The sequence below is a fragment of the Sprattus sprattus genome (assembly GCF_963457725.1).
Source record: "Sprattus sprattus genome assembly, chromosome: 3".
Classification (NCBI taxonomy): domain Eukaryota; kingdom Metazoa; phylum Chordata; class Actinopteri; order Clupeiformes; family Clupeidae; genus Sprattus; species Sprattus sprattus.
Window position 1 is genome coordinate 38,865,157 of NC_137922.1, and position 22,987 is coordinate 38,888,143.

The window sequence follows — 22,987 nt, forward strand, 5'->3', positions numbered from 1 at the left end:
GTAAAGTGGGTTTGGGATTTATTGGGTTCATTTGGATTTTAATGCTCTTTATATGTGAGCTCTACAGTCTACACTACATCAAATAATTTTGTGATTTGTAAACTTGTGAAGGTAGCGCTTCCTACTAAGTTAGTATAATGAAATATACTATATTTTACCTCCTGATGAGAAGAGTGGATTTATTTATAATACAAAAAATAAAGAACTATATCCACTATATCCATAATGTATTGACATTTGCAATGTATTTATTTTACTTAAGAAAAATAGGTAACTAAATAAGAATTGCTTTTCAAAATGTCTGTGATTACAAATGGGTTACATTTCTTCATCCTTTCTCTTGCTTTGCATCTTTTTTCTACGCTCCACCTCTCGTCTGCCAGTCATCAAATTTCAAAGGTTACATATTTGGTACAGGGGATGACAAGAAACTGGTTTGACTAATTTGGTTGTTTCCAGGAGGTGACCACAATGGAAAACTTCATGAGATCAAGAAAAGATGAGAAGATCAGAAGGAATCCGACTGCACGAAGCATCTAATTATGCGAAGGCGGAAGTTATTGAAGTGGGTCACATCCATTGGTGGTTAATTGGGTTGTTGTTGCTTTTGCAAGGAATTATAGGCAATGCTATCCCCTTTCCTTTCGCAATGGATACTTCAGTGTACATTGTTCTAAAGGAGGTAAAGAAAGCATAGAAGTGCCTTTTCTTTGTCTTTTAGAGAATTCAACCAGCTCTGATCATGGCTGCCACTTACATACTTCTGGGTAATTTCTCTCAGTTAGGAACCTTTCTAAGCAAAAAAGACTATCCTGTCAGGGCCTCAGTGGTAGTCAATGGTGAAGCAGCCTTGGTCAGTGCGGTATATTAAGAAATTATTCATATGATGAGGTGTATCTTTATATAAAAAAGCTCCAAAGTGTCAGAATGATTGTGCAGACTTCTCCTTTTTTGCCTTCTGTTACGCCCCCTGATGGCTCGGAGTAGGACGCAACATAAGGGCAACAGGTTTGGGCAAGTGAGGGTGCAGTCACACAAAATCCAAGACAAAAGGTGAATTCAATATAAAGTGTTTATTTACAAAAAGGCAACACAGGGATCAACAAGGACTGTCAGTGGCACCAAAGAAAAGAACATAACAAAACCCACCCCCCCATTGACAGGTGCTTTGCACCCAAAAAGTACAGTGGGTGGTGCTGACTCTAACCTAGGGTATTAACAACAGGTAAACCTACGTGTATGAAATATGTAAACCCCAGGGTATCTTATCTATCCTTATTGACCCTGTGCGCACAACAAAAGAATTAACAAAGACAAAGACAAAACTAAAGTAGGCTGCTAACAACTAAAGTAATAAGGTTTAAACAAATGTGTAATAACTAAAGACAATACAATAAACCAACAAAGAAGCCAAGCACTCACAAGCACTCGCAACCACTGGTAAACACTAGCAAAATACACTCCAAAAAAACAAGCCAACAGCGCTCAACCAAAGCTCTGCCACAGCTCAAACCAAAGCACTCCACACTGACAAACAAACACAGGACTATTTAAAGGGGAATGGTTGATGGGAGATCTGGAACAGGTGTGGTGATTTGGTGATTGGGACCAGGTGTGCACATCTGAGAATTTGGAGAATGAAAACAGGAGGAGGAGACAGAACAACAACACAAACCAACTACACAAAACAGAACACAATACATGTAGGCCTATAACATATATAACATAAATGACATACAGAACACTGTACGTAACACCTTCTTATTCTACATCCTTCCCTTCACTAAGGTAATCAGATATCTGAGCTGTATAAAAGCACATGGTAGGTCAATCTGTATGGTGTATGTAAACAACTGGTACAGTAATACAGGGCCCTGTTCGGCGTACGACTGAAGCTAAGATAATTAATTTAGCTCGCAACTGGAGATTAACTAGCTCGCTAAATGAGAACAGGCCAAACCGGTCTGGCGACGGGCGCTAATTTATTTTAACCTCAAGTTAATTTATCTCGTCAGCTAAATTGCGCGTGCACGTCTTGCTTCAAAAGGCAAGAAAGGTCGATCCCCAAAACCATGATTTTTTTTAAAGGTATAATGGTCTAAACTCAAAGAAAAAGACTATTTTTTTTCTCCGATAACGCAGGATATGATCATGAACGCGTTATGAAGAATTCAAGACCATAATCATGTCAAAATTCAACACTCCCGTGGCTACCACAGCAATATAAGAAACTGTCTATAAGAGGTATAATACGCGACATCTTCTCCCTACACGATATGGTACTATGGTGCAGCGGGTTAAACGTCTGGCTTGCATGCAACAGATCACTGGTTCGACTCCTCTCACCCTCGTAAGAATTGTAGTTTTAAATCGCTTTGAATAAAACCGTCTGCTAAATGACTAAATGTGAATGTATTAATAAGAGATTCAATACATTTAAGCAATGAAAAGAAATTGTGTCTATTTCTCTCTTCTTATCATGCACCCACCTCCACCACCGTTCACTACCGCACAAACACTAGACACGTTTCCAAAACTAAACGTTTGCAATGATGTAAGTTAAAGTAGGTAAAACAACTTTAGCCAATATCTATTTGGGTTATGTGCTCAAATTTCCTGGGATCAAAGAAAACGTTAGTATTCATGTGCAAACTAAAAATCACGTCTCAGGCAGCCTGAGACGTGATTTTTAGTTTGCACATGAATACTAACGTTTACATGAAAGTTATTTTGGGTTTATCAACTGTATGTCTCAACTGTACTATCTACCACTGTCATATAATTATCCGCATCGCCGACATTACAAAAATGAAGGCTACCACTGGCAAGAAAGTGATGGCATTCAATGTTTGACGGTGGTGTAGCCTATGCAATAAATGACTCGAGAAGGTCTTCTAAATTAATTATTCCTTGTCGGGTGGATCGGTAGCGCTCATACAAGAACTCATCATTATGGAAAAATGGATCTTCTTGGCGATCGCAAAGAACTCTTCCTACGCTAATCAAACTGACTCCTTAATGGGATCCCTCCTTTTGGCGTGGGTATGGCAAGTTTAGCCAGCTAAACTTTGCTTAGCCTGCGCTGGAGCAGGCTAAGGCTAAGCGATTAATTACCATGGAAATTGAGCAAAAGTTGCTTCGCCGAATCCGCTAAAGTGGTGTTGTCTTTTTTTAGCCTGGAGTTTAGCTCGCTAAACCGCTTAGCGAGTGACGCCGAATAGTACCCAGTTGGCTCAGCTATAAGATCGCCCTCCATTTCCTAAGCCCATCCCTGCTTCACTTCATTAGATCAATTCATTATTGTATCTGTCTTCAGTCATGTATGGTAGAGCTATAAATACAAAGTATCATTACACTGCCTAATGAAAGTACAGACAGGGTGTAATGTAAATACTAATTCACAAAAAGATGATGTCAAGTATTGCAGACATTTAAACAGAAAATTGGACTTGGAAACAGTCATTTGTCTTTCCCCAACATGGAAGGCAATCAGTGAGGTATCTTTACATGTCTTTACCAAAAATTATCAAATAAAATCCATACATGGTCGATGTCAGCAGCACCAGTTAAACCTGGAACAGATTTAAGATGACAGAAAAACAGGATATCACAGGATATCTCCCAAAAAGAGAATTAACATTTAAAAAATACTTCGCATCTTCCGTCCCTCTATTACCAGTCTTTCAATACATATTTTCATTTTGCATTACTTTTATTTTGAACGGACAGCTCATTTCATTCCACTGTTCGACATTCTATATAAACAAAAGTCATTTGTTAACACTTACTACAATGTAACTTTCAAAACAATAACAAATTACACCTGGGCCCTGTTCGGCGTACGACTGAAGCTAAGATAATTAATTTAGCTCGCAACTGGAGATTAACTAGCTCGCTAAATGAGAACAGGCCAAACCGGTCTGGCGACGGGCGCTAATTTATTTTAACCTCAAGTTAATTTATCTCGTCAGCTAAATTGCGCGTGCACGTCTTGCTTCAAAAGGCAAGAAAGGTCGATCCCCAAAACCATGATTTTTTTTAAAGGTATAATGGTCTAAACTCAAAGAAAAAGACTATTTTTTTTCTCCGATAACGCAGGATATGATCATGAACGCGTTATGAAGAATTCAAGACCATAATCATGTCAAAATTCAACACTCCCGTGGCTACCACAGCAATAAAAGAAACTGTCTATAAGAGGTATAATACGTGACATCTTCTCCCAATACAATATGGTACTATGGTGCAGCGGGTTAAGCGTCTGGCTTGCATGCTATAAATCACTGGTTCAACTCCCCTCACCCTTGTAAGAATTGTAGTTTTAAATCGCTTTGAATAAAACCGTCTGCTAAATGACTAAATGTGAATGTATTAATAAGAGATTCAATACATTTAAGCAATGAAAAGAAATTGTGTCTATTTCTCTCTTCTTATCATGCACCCACCTCCACCACCATTCACTACCGCACAAACACTAGACACGTTTCCAAAACTAAACGTTTGCAATGATGTAAGTTAAAGTAGTAAAACAACTTTAGCCAATATCTATTTGGGTTATGTGCTCAAATTTCCTGGGATCAAATAAAACGTTAGTATTCATGTGCAAACAGCCTGAGACGTGATTTTTAGTTTGCACATGAATACTAACGTTTACATGAAAGTTATTTCGGGTTTATCAACTGTATGTCTCAATTGTACTATCTACCACTGTCATATAATTATGAGTGCTTTGTTCTCCGCATCGCCTACATTACAAAAATGAAGGCTACCACTGGCAAGAAAGTGATGACATTCAATGTTTGACGGTGGTGTAGCCTATGCAATAAATGACTCGAGAAGGTCTTCTAAATTAATTATTCCTTGTCGGGTGGATCGGTAGCGCTCATACAAGAACTCATCATTATGGAAAAATGGATCTTCTTGGCGATCGCAAAGAACTCTTCCTACGCTAATCAAACTGACTCCTTGTCAATGGGATCCCTCCTTTTGGCGTGGGTATGGCAAGTTTAGCCAGCTAAACTTTGCTTAGCCTGCCCTGGAGCAGGCTAAGGCTAAGCGATTAATTACCATGGAAATTGAGCAAAAGTTGCTTCGCCGAATCCGCTAAAGTGGTGTTGTCTTTTTTTAGCCTGGAGTTTAGCTCGCTAAACCGCTTAGCGAGTGACGCCGAATAGTACCCTGCTCACCAAAAGGAATGCATTGTCCAAAGGTGTGGTCTCCCTTTAAGAACAGAAGGAGATAATTATTTTTTCTTTCAAATGATTTTGTATTACATTCAATTATTTACTACCATTGTTATTGTTATCTCTATGTGACGGTTGTGGTGCGACCGCACATTAAATGCACACTTATTCCCACTGTTTTAACCACTAGCACCCAACAGAAATGGTTTGCACACATACACACGCACACACAAACACTCACTGATTGCAATTGGAGCCTGCATCTGGGAAACTGCTAATTGCCCAGATTGGCAGGGGGGACACCAAAAATGGTCTGGGCCACCCAACTTGGATAAGGTGGATTTTAACAAACCTGTTACACTCTATTACACAGCATCAACTCCAGTACCTCCAACCCTTCACATGTCACTTGCTTATCACTTGCAAGTCCCTTGCTGTTCACCGTATGTAAAGATGTTTGTGTGTAGTATGTTGTATTTTTTTATTGTAGCATAATGTCACTGTGACACACCTCATAAGGGGTATACTTTATATGACTTATTTGATGAGAGAGGAAAGAGGGAGAAGGATGACATTGACTAATGTTTCTTGCAATTTGCTGTGTTTTCTGTTTTTGTTTGTTTTGTTTTTGTTTCCTGCTATATTTTAAGTCATGTTCACCACTTTCTGAGAGAGTGAAGAGAAAGATGAGAGTGGGAGGGATCTGAGAAAGTGAAGAGACAGATGAGAGTGGGAGGGGCCTGAGAGAGTGACGAGACAGATGAGAGTGGGAGGGGCCTGAGAGAGTGACGAGACAGATCAGAGTGGGAGGGGCCTGATAATGTGAAGAGACAGATGAGAGTGGGAGGGGCCTGATAGAGTGAAGAGACAGATGAGAGTGGGAGGGGTCTGAGAGAGTGAAGAGACAGATGAGAGTGGGAGGGGCCTGAAAATGTGAAGATGAGAGTGGGAGGGGTCTGAGAGAGTGAAGAGACAGATGAGAGTGGGAGGGGTCTGAGAGAGTGAAGAGAAGGCTTGGGGGTGAGATAAGGTTAAGGCTGCTAATTTGGGACAATTCCCATAGATACTGTACATAAGACTGAGACTCACTGGAGAATGTGGTACCCCGACACCAAGAATCGTGTTACCTGGAGAGTATGAATCCTTTAATTTTTGCCTGTATGGCAAGTATGAGTACGAGTCCTTTCATTATGAGTCCTTTCATTTTTGCCAGGTAGATCCCAGCATAACATAATAGCAATCAATCAATCAATTTAACACAATTTTTTATCATGTCATTGGTAGTTTATTTCAACAAAATGTAACCAAAATCTCAGGGGAAAATCTCTCTGAATTGTTTTGCTTGGTGGACTCAAAGGACTCAAACACTCAATGTAACAGTTACCTAAACCATACCATTACCAACTTGACCTTTCACGCATACCCCTCAAGTAGCCTACACCAAAAACATTGGGCACATTGCTCAACACAATGCCTGCTCCTAGGATCATGGCTGTGAAGGCTCCTTAGTTAGGGTGTCCTCTCTTCTTGACCCTAGCAGCTGGAGGGGGACGTGGCCACCGGCCATCAGGTTGCTGAGCTATAACTAGGATGTTAAAGACATATTTCTATATCATATTCTATAACACTCAGGGAGAAATTCAGCCTTCCCCACTAATATTTCTGTGCAACAAAGAAATGAGAGAACACAGTGCAGTGCAAGAGACAGAAGGAAAGAAGAATCTGGCAACAAATCTATCATTGTCAGCCAGCAAAGAAAACTACAGTCTGTGCCTTGACTTTGCTCAAGTGACAATTACGGTCTTTACTGATAATATTACAATGTGCTGGTATGTTTTGTTCTAAAACATTAAGCATATGTTGCATTAGTAATAAGATACAATCCTGCACAATATTTGCGTGCATCAGGACCATGCCATGGTTGATTATGCATGTGTGGAGAGCAGAGTTGGGGTAAGTAGGCATATAGCCTGTTACTAGTACATCACATTCAGAAGAGTACACTAATAGCTTACTGACCTCATTGTCCATCAGTATACAACTGTTGGTAATGACCAACAATTCATGTAGAGAAATGTAAAATAAATAAATAAAACAAACTATTTTTAAACGAACACCATCCGTTGATACTGGTATAATAAACAAAAGGGGAAGTCAGTCAGTATTCTGCAAACAGAAAACAAATGCAACTTGCCACAAGGCCTGGCTCAAGGTCTTGGTCCTGTTTAATATCATTAGGCCACCATCAGTCAGTGATTTAGTCAAGTTTGATCTTTAGATGCTCTGTTCACTGCGCATCACCTTAAATCAAACACAACCCTTAACCCTGAACTGAACTGAACCATAAATAAGAGTGTCAACAGATAGGTTGTATTATAATCTGAGTATGTGTGCATCTGGTGTGTGGAAGCCTTAAAGCCCGGGACCAACTGGATGCTTACCTGTTGCGTTTCGGACACGGAGCAATAACGCTTTCAATTGGCGTCCATGGCAGTGGGCCAACATGGCTATACATCCAGTGTATGAAAGCCAATCAATCCAGCCTTTTCACAGTTGTGCAAATATTCCTGTTTTTACCAAAGTTCCCTCAGTCACATCCCCAAAACGACAGAATGACATCTTTTGCTCACGTTCACAATATAGGTATGTTACAGGGGGTGTTCCCTGGTTCCAGAAGTAAATTTATTATCTTCCTTAGAGATTTCTTAAAACGTGTCTGTAGCATCAAGTAGAGATCTGTGGCTCAAGACTTGGGGTCCACAGGGACTCTAAGCCCACTCCTCTTCTATCAGTACTCCACCTCTCTGGTGTGTTATCCAGTCACACCCGTCTTCTGTGCCGTCTTCAGTTACGCATGGTAAAGACTAAGCTTCTAGTCTCAGACCATCCATCATAACGTCACTGGTTGAATATGCTGAGCAATTGTCGGTACAGGCACTTGTTATCTCTAGACTGGATAACTGCAAATTGCTACTGGCAAGTCTGCAACCTTGCACAATCAAACCACTCCAGATGGTCCAGAAGTCAACTGCAGGCCTGGTCTTTTATCAGGCCAAGTGCACCCATGTCACCCTGCTCCTTGTCACGCTCCACCGCCTCCCTGGCATTGATGCTGGAACACAGGAACATCACAGTAACCTTTCCTTTTTATATACTAAACAGTTGCACTGAAATTGTTTCCTTAGCTCTGATTTACTATACTGCACCCAAGGAAGTAACTTCTGTGCATAGCACTTCAATGTTTACTCTGAAGAAACCTGTTGTACTTGACTGAACGTTGCCTCCTTTGTAAATCGCTTCAGAAAGAAGCATCTGCCGATTGAATAAAAGTAATGTAAGTTCTACCTAAAATGAAAATACATTTTTTAGACCTTGTCATCAAATTGCTTGTGGATAAACAACACCAGTGAAATTAAAAGGTGGGTTGACTTCCCTTAGAGGAAACAACCCACACCGCAGAGGTGCACTTCCATCTGCCTTCTTCTTTCACGCCGCACAAATTCACCATCTGATAACAAAAAATGTGAAACATTTTTTCCTCTTTCCAAAATGCATTGTTTAAGCAACTCTTGCTCTCCCTCTCTCTCTCTCTCTCTCTCTCCTTACAAGGCTGCATCTTAATAGAGCACTAAAGTGGTTGTCACAGTGGCAGCATTCCCTGATTCCACAAGCAATTCTCTAATCTTTCTTCTTAAAAGTAGCCTGAATTTGAGATTCATGGCTTACTATCGTCTCCTGGATTGGATATAGTAGACTTATTGTAGGTCATTGTAAGCCCCTTTTGACGTAGTCACCTGTGTGCTCAATGTATGAATTACAAATGATTTTTGATTGATTTCATAAATTATGCTGAAATAACCTGAAATAAAACAATTATGACATCAGGATTAACACTGGCTGACTAACAATAGCCTGCCACTGATTGCTTTCCAAGTGGCATGGCCTGGTCATTTTCCTCTTCACACTTTTAACAATGAACAATAATGTAAAACAAATGCACTCTTAGTGATTTTCACTAAAAACGTTTTCTTTGTCATACATTTTACCCAGTACAGAATAAGGCCTGAAAAAAATGAACATCGCACTACATTTAGTGGACAAAACTGAAATGATGACTTCAATGCGCTACCAGCCTAAATATCTCGATTCCAATACTGAAACGATACCAGAGCAAAAGCCTTAAACATCACTTTAAACTTTCCTTTTTTAAATTAATAATAAATAAATAACATAAATAAATAGGAGTGAACTAGAGATGCATTACACAAGAAAATCTGAGGTGTGATTGCTCAGCAGTAGCAGAGGGTGACAAACAATAAACACACTGATCAGACATGGGAATAAAAGCAGTAGTGAATACGAAATTCATCATTCACTCGGTCATCCATAACTAATAGTGTAGCCTCACAGGGTAGATTCAGTTTGTCACTACATACACTTAAAAGAGGGCCCATCGCATTTTGTGGAATAAAAAGAAGATTCAGAACGAACACAATAGGGATCCAAAAGCCTTTCTGCTTGGACCCCTAAAAGAAGCATCCTCAGCAGACCTGCCAAGTCTCCTGTTTTTCCCTGGTTTCTGCCGCATTTCTGACCCATTTCCCGACCCCCTCCCGTTTTGTCTATTATGAGGTCCAAACATATTTTATTAATAATCAAATTAAAATGTTTGTCCAATGTTCTACAGTTGCCAGATCATGTACTCCAACTCAAAGGGAAAGAGAAAATGTCAGAAGGGGATGCCAGTGTTCGTCAGTCAACATATCAGGCATTGCTTTGCATTCAACATAGCAATGCCTCCTCAGAGAGGAGTTTCAGTATGGTTAAAAATAGTTACAGAGAATAGAACCCGTTTGAACGACAGCAATTTGTGATCTCTCTTATCTTGCAAAATAAACTATACTAAGCCTCCTTCAAAGTACACCCCATCTAAAAAAAACACGTAGGGCAGCCAAGTCAGCCATACACATATACAATACTACAAAACAGTAGTTAACTTTGAACTGCTATTCTGTTTAGATCCATATAGGATTTCTATGAATGAATTTCTATGCATAGCTGGCAAAATCTGAGATTTGTTTCCAATCTCATAGTTTCTCCTAAATTCTGTTTCACTCAGTGCGGTTACATGTGTCCAGTTTTCAAGCGTAGTTGGGTTTCAATCAAAGATCCAATTCATGTAACTCCCCAAATCTAGATTTCCTGTGTCCGACTGAAATCAGATTTACACCCCCAGATAAGTGATCGGATTCCGCTGGAAATTGGACAACACGGGCATGTAACTCTCTAAACTAGATTACAACTGGACAACAACAACTTTTGCGTATGCTTGAGATCCTGCCCATAGACATACATGCATCATATATGCCTATGATATGATAATCGCTGCTAGACGCTCACTGTTCTTGAGCTCCCTCTCATTCACTTTGAAATACTGAAACGAAGCTGAAGCGTTGAAACTGAAAAGTTTACTGCGACTGTTTTGGACAGAACGCGCTAATTCACTGAACAAATATTTTCATATTACTTTTCCAACACTTGTAATCCATTCATATCGATGTGAATCAATCAATACTAATACAACTTTAACTGTGATGTGTTTTTGTTTCATTTCACAACTTATTTACTGTATAATCAACGGTAGCAGATGCCCGCTTGTAAACATTCCACATTTGATAGTGACATTTGAACTGACGCGGCCAATATCTGGATTTGTCACTGCCATGTACCGTGAGATAACGCAGTTAACCCCCCATGGATAGAGAAGTCGGTCTTTGGCCGAAATCGGGTTTATGCCATCATGTAACCGCACTGACTGACTCTTTGTGACCCCCCCCCCCCCCCCTCTTACTCTCTCTCTCACACACACACACACACACACACACACACACACACACACACACACACACACACACACACACACACACACACACACACACACACACACACACACACTCACTACTACTACTACTGGCCATTGTTTTACATTTTAATGCATATCCTCAGACCTGTTCAGGCTTACATCAACTGTTTCTGTGATGTTCATATGAATGATTTTGTTGTCATAAAAAAAGTCATGAATAAATAATACGTAATTGCAATAGTTAGTTGTTATAAAGATAGAAACGTGATTAAATTAATTGTGAATACATTCATAATAATAATTAAATACATATGATTTTGTTGATAACAAACAGTTGTTGTGTATTTATTAATATAGTGAAGACCACATAATACATACAAAATACGGTGTCTATAAGTACTTATATGCACAACATCCCTTGAAACCAACATTTGCCCACCTTGCCATCCATCCCTCAAAACTCGCCACACACCGCTGCCGAAATCTTCCAGATTTTGCTACTCAAATGTTGGCAGGTATGGCATCCTCTGTATCTATAAAAATAGACTAGTGAACACATATGATAGGTAGCTTAACGGTTTTAAATCGGCTTGGTTTTGAATATTTAGAATACTTTTGCTGAAACCAACCATAATCTGAGTGAAATCATCACAAGCATAATAGGTAGGCTTATCGTAAAACTTCCATGACTTTACATTGAATTAGATATGCTTATGTGAAATAATATTGAATTAATAAGCCATGTACATTATAAAGTGTAAAAACTACCCTATGGACAAATGCACAGCCAAATTTAAAGCTAGAACATATTGCATTGAGTTTGTTGATAGGTCAAATGAGGGACCAACATTTCCCAATCGGGATTGATTTTTATCCACCTGCGGACGTAGGTGGTAGCCTACATGTTCAAATTCTGCTACTCCATAGAGTCACAGGATCGTTATTAACATTACTTTGGTCTAGGGGAGTTTAAATAATCATCCATTTTTATAAGGAATTGGCTGGTGCTACTTCACTACCGTGTAGGATCTTTGTAGCCTGGACAACTGTCCCCCAGCATTGTCCAAGTTAAAGCCTCAAACTCTGTGATATTAACGACCATATTGCTAGTTGAGAAAACCTATCCAGCCAGCCATAAGAAAGTGCATATTCTGTTGGCTCTAAACTGATAATGAAATGCTTGCCATGACATGCATGCTCAAAGTCCTTCACTGTAGTTTAGCTATAATCATTGGCTTTATCAAAATAATGTCTGATATGAAAAGCCTGGTGTCTAGCTTGCGGTAACTTGGCCATGTTTGGTTTTGAGCTGACGACAAGGGGTAGCCTTTGGTGCACACACGACTGATGAACTTTCGGCGTTTCAGTATCAGAACTGAGTTAAACACAGTTATGAAAGTGAGTATAAAATCATAGTTAATGCATGGGCTGTTACCTGTATTATGCCCCATTTTTACAGACCCCGTCTGAAATAGAAGAAACATAGCAATATGCACGCGTAAACGGTGCACCAATGAACAAACTCTATTCTTCCCATTTTCTCAGCTACCGTGCTCTCTATGGATGTCTATGGTAAATACCTCTTGAGCGACGTTGGTTGTGGCCCCTTTAAATATTTGGTTGCTCAGGAGTATGCCTGATTGGAAATATACAGACAAGAATTTCGTAGAACGTGGCCATTCGCTTATTCCACATTGATACTAAAACACGAGGCATAAAATGTGAGGATGGTTTAAAATGAAGACATTTGGAAAGCTCAGGGAGGTGCTTTTTAATCATTGTTCAGGCAACCGAACTGTGGTACTATATGGTCCTACATAGATAGACTGGTTCAGAACGGGTGTTCTCTTCGGGAGGGAAACTTCATAGGATTTTGTCCCGAGACAAACACGGGTTCCGTCACAAACGCCATAGTAGCCACGGAACAGTCTGGCATCGAAACGGTAACGATATTTTAATGCGTGGGCATTCTATTTAAGCCTTCGTATACCCGTAAGAGTCAAGTTGACTTGGTGGGTTCGGTTTTTTGTTGTTTAGTCCGGTTGCTGTGTGAACGCGCGATCGTAACAAGGGAAGTGTGGTCTTTGTGCGGCACCGTCATGGATGCCTTTCCTACCAGACGGTTGCACTTAAAGTCACAGTTAGGGAAAAACAACAACACCAGTGGCCGGAGCGATATTCACATGAATGGCATATGTCCTCACTGTCGTTCATATTCAAATGGCCCGGCTGAATGCTTTACTTAAGTTTATCTGGCCATCTTAGCATAGTTGAGTGTGAAGAAGCGGAGTAATGATTGCTAGCTAGCTAGCTGCATTAGCAAGCTAGTGTGAACATAACCCTGAAAGCTGAAATTAGCTAGCATTTAGCCGTAGCCTATATGTTGCTATTAAGGTTGCCTTGCCAATTATTGTTATTGTTAGTTTGGTGCTATGTTTTGCTTGTATCTATATTTGAAATGTGCAATTAAGTACCGCAATGTGGTGTTTTGTTTTATTCCACACTGGTAAAAGACTGAATATCTATCGCGGGTTTTTATGTTACTGTTAGCTTGTACCTTAGCGGAGTTACCGGCGCACCTTCCAATATGTTTATAAAGCAAGCTAGCTACGATCAGCTAACGTTTACGAAAAGTTTAATTTTGTCTAACTCCTCCAGTGCTTTACTTAACAGGCCCGCTGCATTGCAATGACCATGATGGTTCGAAATTATAGTATTCTTAGCCAAACAGTGACTTACTTCTGATCACAAAAGTTGAATACTTACGTTTTATCTTGTCTTATCAGCTACCATGTCTGGCATTGCTCTGAGTCGACTTGCACAGGAGCGTAAAGCATGGCGGAAAGACCATCCTTTTGTAAGTAAAAAAATGTCTCTTTAATACACCTAAAACAAGTGACCACATTGTGATAGACCTAACATCTTTAGACTTATGCACATCTGAATCTGGCATTCATCCCCTTGATTAAACGCCCTCTTAATGTGGAACTGGCAAGTAAACCAGGCATTTCAATGTGAATAACGCTTGGGATGGAGAACCTCGGAAACAACATAACCAGTTTACAACGTTTGATGAAAACCGTAAGGTCTTTCTGTAAAGTCTAGGAAGAGCCTAAATATTTTCTTGAACAGGGGAGGGGGGCTGGAGGTGAAACTGGCTGTGCATTTTGGCATGCATAAAATGAGGAGGTAGAGTATGGGCGACAGGTTGCATAGATGTTGAAGCTGCTTTCCCCCTAACATCCACACACTTGCAATGAAATGGGTGTTTGGTAGGAGACCAAAATGGAAATCATGCCTGCACTGTTACTTTTACTTAAGGCCCAGCAATCATGTACACTTTTGTTTCGTCACTTTTCTCTTGCATATGATAAAATGTCCCATCATGCACACATTTCATCAGTCTGAAAAGTGTTTGTGGTCTTTTTAGGGCTTTGTTGCTGTGCCAACGAAAAATCCAGATGGAACAATGAACTTGATGAATTGGGAATGCGCAATTCCTGGGAAGAAGGGTGTAAGTGTACTGGTGTTTCAGTGGAAATACATACTTTTATTTCTCCTAAATACTTATTCAGCAGGGTGTTACTGTGTTATGTACTGAGGAGAGACACTCATGTGTACATTCTCCTCACAGACTCCATGGGAGGGAGGTCTTTTCAAGCTGAGGATGTTGTTCAAGGATGACTACCCTTCATCACCACCCAAGTGTAAGGAACTAAATGCACCAAAGTGCAGAGCAGTGTATCATACTTACTGCTGTTGTGTCCTGAGAACTTTGACATAGTTAATCATACATATGTTTCTCCAACAGGTAAGTTTGAGCCGCCTCTGTTTCATCCGAATGTATATCCCTCTGGAACGGTATGTCTGTCCATCCTGGAGGAGGATAAAGACTGGAGACCGGCGATCACCATCAAACAGGTAAACGGAAAAGAAACATGTACACTTGAGCAGTGCCATACAGGAACACAAATCTCTTTAATTTCTCACTGATTACTTGTCGCTTTCAATCCTCCAGATTCTGTTGGGAATTCAAGAGCTTCTAAACGAGCCCAACATTCAAGATCCAGCTCAGGCCGAGGCCTACACCATATACTGGTGAGCAATGTCATTATTGCATTCTTGTAGTAAATTGCCCTCTTCTGTTTATTTGGGGAATTTACTTATGTTTTCCCTAACTCTCTGCATATATTGTCATCTGTACCAGCATCAAGAAGATATCAAAATAACTACGCCACCATACCGGTGTATGTTGGTGCTAGTGCCTTAAAGCATCATTCATGTAAAACTTGTTTTAATGGAATCCTGCTGTTTTGGTTTAGTTGAGGTCTACAGGAACGTCTTGTTTTCAGAACCATTTCTACAGCCGACCATTTCTGTACATACGGTTATGTGGATGAAGTGGAAATATCAAGTGTCAAAGCAATTAACAAAGGGGAGCGTATAACAGTTCCCTAAAGCCTGTGGTGACAATTGACCCTTTCGAATAGTGAATTGCTTCTTTTCTAGGGATATCTGAGTTTGGTTACTATCATTCCATTTGTGCCTCACCGTTGTACCGTCATATGTGGTATAATTATTAATTATTTTGTCATCAAGGACCTGTTTGTCATTGGAACCATTCAGGATCCTATTTGATGTCTCAGTAAAATGTTGAAATGATCTTAGGCATCAGCTGTGCACTTACACAGCCCTGCACTTTCTTAAACCTTGCTTATGGTTACCATCAAGTGCTTACTCAACACTAATCTTGCAAGCCAAGACTTGCAATGAACTGCATAAAGTCTTGTCTGCCTTGCATTTTAAGCTGGCTCAGAGCCATCTGCTTTGACAGGAAGGTGACTGTAGACCAACATGCAGAATGATCAAGCGCCATAACAGTTTCTGTTTCTATATATGTTTCTATAATAATACAATGTGGCCTGTGTCTTTTTTTTGTAAGCAAACAAAAGTGCAGCAACAAAGCATGCACATTTTTTTTCCACCCTCCTATCAATTTGTGTGTTCCCTGAGAGAACCAGTTCATAAACCAGAGATACCACTGCATTAATGGAAGCCCTCCATCAGTCTAATTTTGTGATTTTTGTTCTCTTGTTTACAGCCAGAACAGAGTGGAGTATGAGAAGAGAGTCCGAGCACAAGCCAAAAAATTCTCTCCATCGTAGGTGTGATGCAGGGGGATGCGTTAATACAGAAGGAGGGAGTGTGTGTCAGCACGCCCCCCCCTCTCTCTTTCTCGCTCTCTCTCTCTCTCTCTCTCTCTCTGCCCCCTACCCCTCCTGCCCCTTTCTTTCTGAGCACACGTGTTCTATACACACCTGGACTTCAAACTTAAAATTTGAACACGCTCTGTGCCATCCAACTGCATCTTACCGCCCCTCCCCCCACGAAACGCCCTGCCCAGGCCATCCCTTCCTCCATTCATCCTCTTTCACTATCTAGCTTTTGTTCATTCTCTTTGATTCCACCTCCCACATCTTTGTCAGCGGTCTCAAGTCTGAACTGAAACTCCCAGAAAGCCCAGTGGCGACATGGCTTCATCCCCGGGTGCTTCTCGCCTTGGCCAAACATAGCCAGAAACTTCTGTATGTTGCAGTTGACCTCATGTGACTATATTTTGAGTTTAACTCTTAAATGTGTGAATGTGGGCGTGAAAGTGTTAATGTAAGTGTGTGCATGATACATTTTTTCCCCCCTTTTTTATTTTAATTTTTTTCCCTCTCTGTTTATGCACATGCGTTTTTGTATGTTAGTTATTTTTTTTCTTTATTTTTTTTTTAATTATTGCTTTCCTCAGGGGGAAAGGGCACCATTGCCTTTGATCCCTCCCCCCATCTCCTTTAAAAAAAAAAATGTAAAAAGAAAAAAAAATCAGAAGTACATACATATTTCCCCCTCACAGGACCTACCGAAGACAGATGCGTACCCTCCTGTCTTTTCTGCCTGTGTTCTTGTCCCCTTGTTTTTGTTTGTTCGTCATTGACTTTGTTTTAAATGATGGGAACATTAGGCCATGCACTCTATCTGTTCAAGTGCTTAGTCAAAATAAAGCTCTTTCTACAAAAGTATGCCGGTGTCTGAGTGCAGTTCTTCAGACATGTGTCCATGTCTGTGTTTAGCATGGAGGTCCTGTGTCCGTAAGCAACCGTCCGTGTTTTATTTTAATTTGCTTCTGCATTCAATGTATGGCTTTGACGAGTTTTAAAACAAACAAGATGGTAGGAGCCAAAAAGTCTTCCGATTCGGTGGTGCATTCTTGCGTATGGCCTTATAACCAGTAATAGCTTCAAAGTGTTTTTGAGGAGGGTTTATTCAATGTAAAGCATTTTCAGTAGTGTCTATTTACAAATGAGCTTGTCCTCACATAACCACGAGCACTGACGTACTATTTGTGCTATTCTATTTTTAAAGACAAATTATGTTACAAACTGAATTACGTACTTGAATCTGTATGTACTTCAGGTAAATAACGGTGATGGGCAGGTAGCCATTGCGTAGCATATATGTGGCCTTGATTGGCTTTAATGGCTGAAATATAATAATTCAAAAATGTGTACGCATTCATGGGCAGAGGTAGAGGCTACTTTATTTTGTTAATATGAGGAAAGGAGATAGTTGTTTTTAAGGGGGTGTATGAGGAGGTGGTTGAGAATACTGCTACCCAAACATGTCCTTTATGGTGTTAAAGTAGTGAGGATGCTGTAGTCCTCACTGCAGTGCAGTGTGTCTATCTGTGTTGCCATGGAGTCAAGCAGCACACAGCCTGCATTGCCTGTGAAGCTGTTCAGTTGGTCCTTGTTGCCAATGGTAACCAACAGTTGTTCGTATGGGTTGATGCCTGCCTTGATGGATTGCAGCGTTACTGTGTCGATCTTCAAAGACTCCTCGTGTAATGGAATCGCCACCATGCACGCATGTCCCTGTTCATACAGACACATCATAAACAATGTCATTCACACAGGTGATGATCACCAACTTAAACATAAACATGAAATATGGCAAATAGGACGGGCTGTTGTGTCACTGAGGTGAAGCGAAGGTGGAATCTCACAGGAAAGTCTCCACAGTCAGTGACATAAATGACTGGGTGTGGGATCTCAGCATGGTTTTTCCACCTATAAAAATATATATATATATAAATACACACACACACACACACACACATATAAACCTACACATAGAAAAACAAACACTTAAAAAAGATGCACATGTCATCACACCATGTTTGTACACTGTAAATATAAAATTGGCCTTCCAACTGCAAAATATATATTTCAACTGTAATCATACACAATTAACACATTTGATGGTATACACAGTGAAATAGTGAGCACCAAGGGTATAAACACAGGGAGCTGGGAGCTGACCTGACCAGTAGGACATAGCTGATTAGGAACAGTGTGAGAAACAGGCAAATGGAGATCACTGAACCAGTCGGCAGAGATGTATCCTGGTCTTCATACAGAAATCAAACACACATATATTTCGGGGACCTGTATTATACATATTTTGTGCTATGAAGATGAATTCAATCTGAACTGTATCATATTTTGATAGAGAGCCTAATTTAAACCTACGATTGGCTGTTCTCCAGTGGAGGATGGGTGCCCATTGGCTCCACACTCCCTTATAGTGGATCTGATTGGGCTGCGATCGCACTGTTGCCAAGTACTCAGAGCCAGGAGAGAAGACTGACATGGCTACTGAAAGGTTTCTGTTCGTTGTGAAGATTTTTTCCTATTTCCACAGTCACAACAAAACACAGATGATAATGTACATACATACATTCCCCTCACATCAAAATATTAGAGAAAGGCAATCTTAACATTGCTGGTGTTTGATCCAATCAACAGTATGTTGCATCTCACATCAATCCTGCATCTATGTGTATGTATGAGGCAGACTGATTATATATCTAAATAGGGTCCAACTTAGCTCTTTTTCGTTCCGGTACAGAGAGATGTGTTTATGTGCTTTACCCTGCGGCCCTGTGTTGTCACCAGGAGGAGCTGATACTTCAGGTAAGGGATGAGACGAACATGCTCCTCATACACGCTGCTCCGTGGTTCATACCCACTCTGCCAGCAGAACACGGCATCTTCCCCTACCCACTGCATGGAGAGGTTCTTGGGAGGGATGGGTTTAACTGGAGAGAGAAAGCTGCTGTCAAACCATGCCTTTTCATCTTACTGAGTGTGAGTATGTGTGTATTAATGAGTTTGAGTCGTAGCTTTTTTAGATTTTAGTTCACTTGCTGAGCAACAGTATTCTTAGACGTTAGTGTTTAAGGGGTGAGCACAAGTGAGTGGATTGCATGTATGTGTTGTTTCTATGTGATTCCTCACTGTGATTCCTTGGCCAGTACTTTGGCTGCAGCACCACAGAGCTGTTGTTGCCATGGAGACTGGTGAAGAGTGAGATCTGGTATCGGTCTTCATCGGTAAATGAGAAGCCACCAGGCACAAATGTATACAGTGCACACCCCCAGGAGTCTACTCCTCTCGTCAGCTCACAAGAAGATTTTTCCCTTAAGAAGAATAAAACATTCAAATACAAATAAAGACAAACAAAAAAATGGCCTCAGATGGTACAGGTGACTGGCAAGGTTCAGACCAAATGTTTTCAGGACCAGATATACTGTACATCAAGGCAGTAAACCAACAATTCTTCAGACATAAAAGACATTTGATTAACTATGTGAGCAAAAGTAATTATCAAAAAATGGCACTGCTCTTGCACAGCTGATAAAGGGGATTTAGCTCAAATGTATTTTTTTTTGTGTACAAAGTGTGTGTGCGCGTTCGAGGCAGACATCCAAAATGTTATTAAAAATAAATAGGATATTTGAAAGTCCTTCGGCTATGCATGTACATGTGCTTTACATATACAGCTCACCCCTCCAAGTCTTGAGCTTGCAGCCATGTCTTCATATTACTGTTCATATCAGTGGTATTGATGCTATGTTCAATGTTGGTTCCATTTAAGGAACATGTTATTGTGAAGAAGAAGTCATTTAGACACTCTAGTCCAAAGCTCACACCTACAGTAAATTGCACACACATACACACACGCACGCCAACCGCACGCACGCACGCACGCACGCACGCACGCACGCACACACACACACACACACACACACACACACACACACACACACAGAGAGGGGGGGGGGGGGGGGGGAGTATCTTCTTTTTGAATAGCAACATGATACTATCACACAAAAAGAGAAATATGAATATTTCTCACACTCCTACATATAAAATGAAATATATACCATGTCCAAATGAATAAAAGTGATTCCATTCAGCGCATGTCCTCTCTGATATATAGGACACATACTCTGATAAATAAGTTGATTTAATGGTTATGAAAAAATCATGAAGCTGTGTTCTAGGGCTGCTGTACCTGCTGGTGCCTGAGCCCAGAGCTGACAGGTGAAAATCGAAGCTGACAGTAGAAGACCGAAAGGAAGGAGATCCATGTCCTCCCGTCCCTCTGCACCCTGCACAGTAACACATAACCTTCTGTTGATACGTCTTCTACAAGGTTTTGATGAAACCTTGAAAATATACTTCACTGCAATCTTTTCTTTACACAACCTACTTCAGTATACACCAGTTTCTCCTTGTACATTCACATAACCACTGCATGGATTGGATATTCAAGAAAATGCAAAGATATGCTTACTCAAAGGTAAGTAAACAAGTCAGCTTAGCGAAGAAGGTCTTGCAATGCACAACAACAAAAATACAGCATATACACAGCAAAGGTTCAGACATGTGAACATGACATTTGCCACAGTGACATCAGATGTAAAAGAATGTGCAGACAAATGTAATACATAGCAACACAAATTTACCAACAACATGCTGTATGTAAATTGCTTTTCACAAAACATTTCATTTCACTAAATCAAGTTATATTTTCTGCTTTGAGCCCACATTTGCGAGAATAAGTAGCTTTGGAGATCTCTGTACTATGGTAATACTACTGTACCTTGCCTGCAACCACAAAGTTGACTTGCTCTTCTGTGTGTGAACTCTTGAGTGCTGAGATGCTGGTTTAACCATCTCTTAAACATACACACCCTGTCTTGGTGTATTTATGTACCAGTCATAACAGGGCGCGCATATCTGGTGGTCATTCTACCACAGTCTTATATTAGAGCCCTGTGGTCACATGACATCTCCATATCTCTTAAGTTTTGCAAAGTGTCTGAGTGGTGATGCTGTGTGTGTTTGTGAAGGTTAACTAGACACTCCACGTGTTTTATTTTATTGTAGTTTGTCAAAAACTCCAGTAAACATTTCAACTATGTAGAAATATTTTATTATGTCTTTTTATACATTTTTGAATGCTGTTTTTTAGGGTCCTCTAATTCTTTTTCATGCTCTCACTTTATGTGGTGGTCATATTACGCACCTTATGCACATTTGCACTGCGCATTTTTGTTGGTATTAGATTATAAAGTTATAAAGTTATTAAGATGTGCTTGACATATTATTAACATTCTTACTCAAAGGTAAGTAAACAAGTCAGCTCAGTAAAGAAGGTCTTACAATGCACAACAGCAAAACGCAAACAACTGTACAGCATATACAAAGCAAAGGTAAAACACATATAAACATGACATTTGCCACAGTGACATCAGATGTCAAAGAATATGCACAGTCACACAAATAAAACACAAAGCAACAAAAACTAACCAACCACATTATGTACTGTATGTAAAATTGCTTTTCACAAAACATTTCAGTTCAACATGAGAATATACATGTTCAGACCAGTAAATTAAATTATATTTTCTGCTCTGAGCCCACATTTGCCAGATTAAGTACCTACCTTTGGAGATCTCTGTACTATGGTGATCCCTTGCCTGCAACAACAAAGTTGACTTGCTCTTCTGTGTGTGAACTCTTGAGTGCTGAGATGCTGGTTTAACATAGACACCCTGTCTTGGTGTATTTATGTATGGGTCATATCATGTGGACATCCTACCACAGCCTTATCTTGGAGCCCTGTGGTCACATGACATGTTCATATTTCTAAATTATTGCAGAGTGGTGTGTCTGAGTGGCGATGCTCTGTGTGTTTGCAAAGGTTATTTAGACGCTCCACATAGTGGTACGTCATTTGACCATCGCATAAAGTAAGATAATGAACAATATTCATGTATTGATAAATATATAAAAAGACGGAATAATATATATTTAAACACTCATGTAATTTAACACTGTAAAGACTGACATACCCAGTGTTAGACATAGTCGATTTTTTTTGATACATCAGGCCTTCATGGCAATTTATTGATCACAAACAAAAGCAATATTGTTTATTGCATTTGGAACATTTCAGAATATTTCATCTGGGCTGGTTCTTTTTTTTTTTCAAACAGGAACCTTTTTACAAAACCTTTTTATTTCACCTTGTTGCAGGCAATTTATTTTTGCTTAGCCCCCAGTGATCAAATGATCATTTTTGCACTACATCTGGAAGGGATCCTTCTATTATCAAAGAGTTATATATATTTTTTTAGGTGATGCAAAAATCTTGCCTAATTTTACCACTGGGGAGTGCTGTGACAGGCAAAAAAAAAAAAAACGACATGACAAAATAAAAAAGCTGTAAAAAGGTTCATGTTTGAAAAAAAAACCACATGAATTATTTACTCCACAAAACTTGATATATAGATAAATAGAAAAATGTTGCGACATTTGACCTTGATTTTTATGCTACGACAAGACCATAAAGGCCTGATGTATCAAATATGATACAATAAAACATCATATCGTAGGTACGTATATTCTACTATATAGAAATACATTATTCTGTCTTTTCATATATTTTCCAATGCTGTTTTTAGTTTCATTATTTCTTTTTCATTCTCATTATTTCTTTCATTATGCACCGCTAAGCGAATTTGCACTGCACATTTGTGTTG

General features: G+C 39.9%; 2 protein-coding genes across 2 annotated transcripts; one reads left to right on the forward strand and one right to left on the reverse strand.

Moving 5' to 3' along the window:
- Positions 1–12,878: 12,878 nt before the first annotated feature.
- Positions 12,879–16,359, forward strand: ube2ib (ubiquitin-conjugating enzyme E2Ib). Its single transcript, XM_080834336.1, has 7 exons — positions 12,879–12,989; positions 13,833–13,903; positions 14,477–14,560; positions 14,681–14,753; positions 14,858–14,967; positions 15,065–15,144; positions 16,148–16,359. Exons 2-7 carry the CDS (start codon positions 13,838–13,840, stop codon positions 16,209–16,211), a joined length of 477 nt encoding a protein of 158 aa, XP_080690462.1. The 5' UTR covers positions 12,879–12,989; positions 13,833–13,837; the 3' UTR covers positions 16,212–16,359.
- Positions 16,360–17,522: 1,163 nt separating this feature from the next.
- Positions 17,523–21,945, reverse strand: LOC308362281 (interleukin-4 receptor subunit alpha). Its single transcript, XM_080834859.1, has 9 exons — positions 21,889–21,945; positions 20,452–20,548; positions 19,942–20,086; positions 19,392–19,573; positions 19,026–19,192; positions 18,624–18,783; positions 18,414–18,501; positions 18,098–18,161; positions 17,523–17,966 (listed from the first exon to the last, which is right to left on the reverse strand). The coding sequence occupies exons 2-9, from the start codon at positions 20,525–20,527 to the stop codon at positions 17,721–17,723; spliced, it is 1,128 nt and encodes a 375-aa protein (XP_080690985.1). The 5' UTR covers positions 20,528–20,548; positions 21,889–21,945; the 3' UTR covers positions 17,523–17,720.
- Between the last annotated feature and the right edge of the window lie 1,042 nt (positions 21,946–22,987).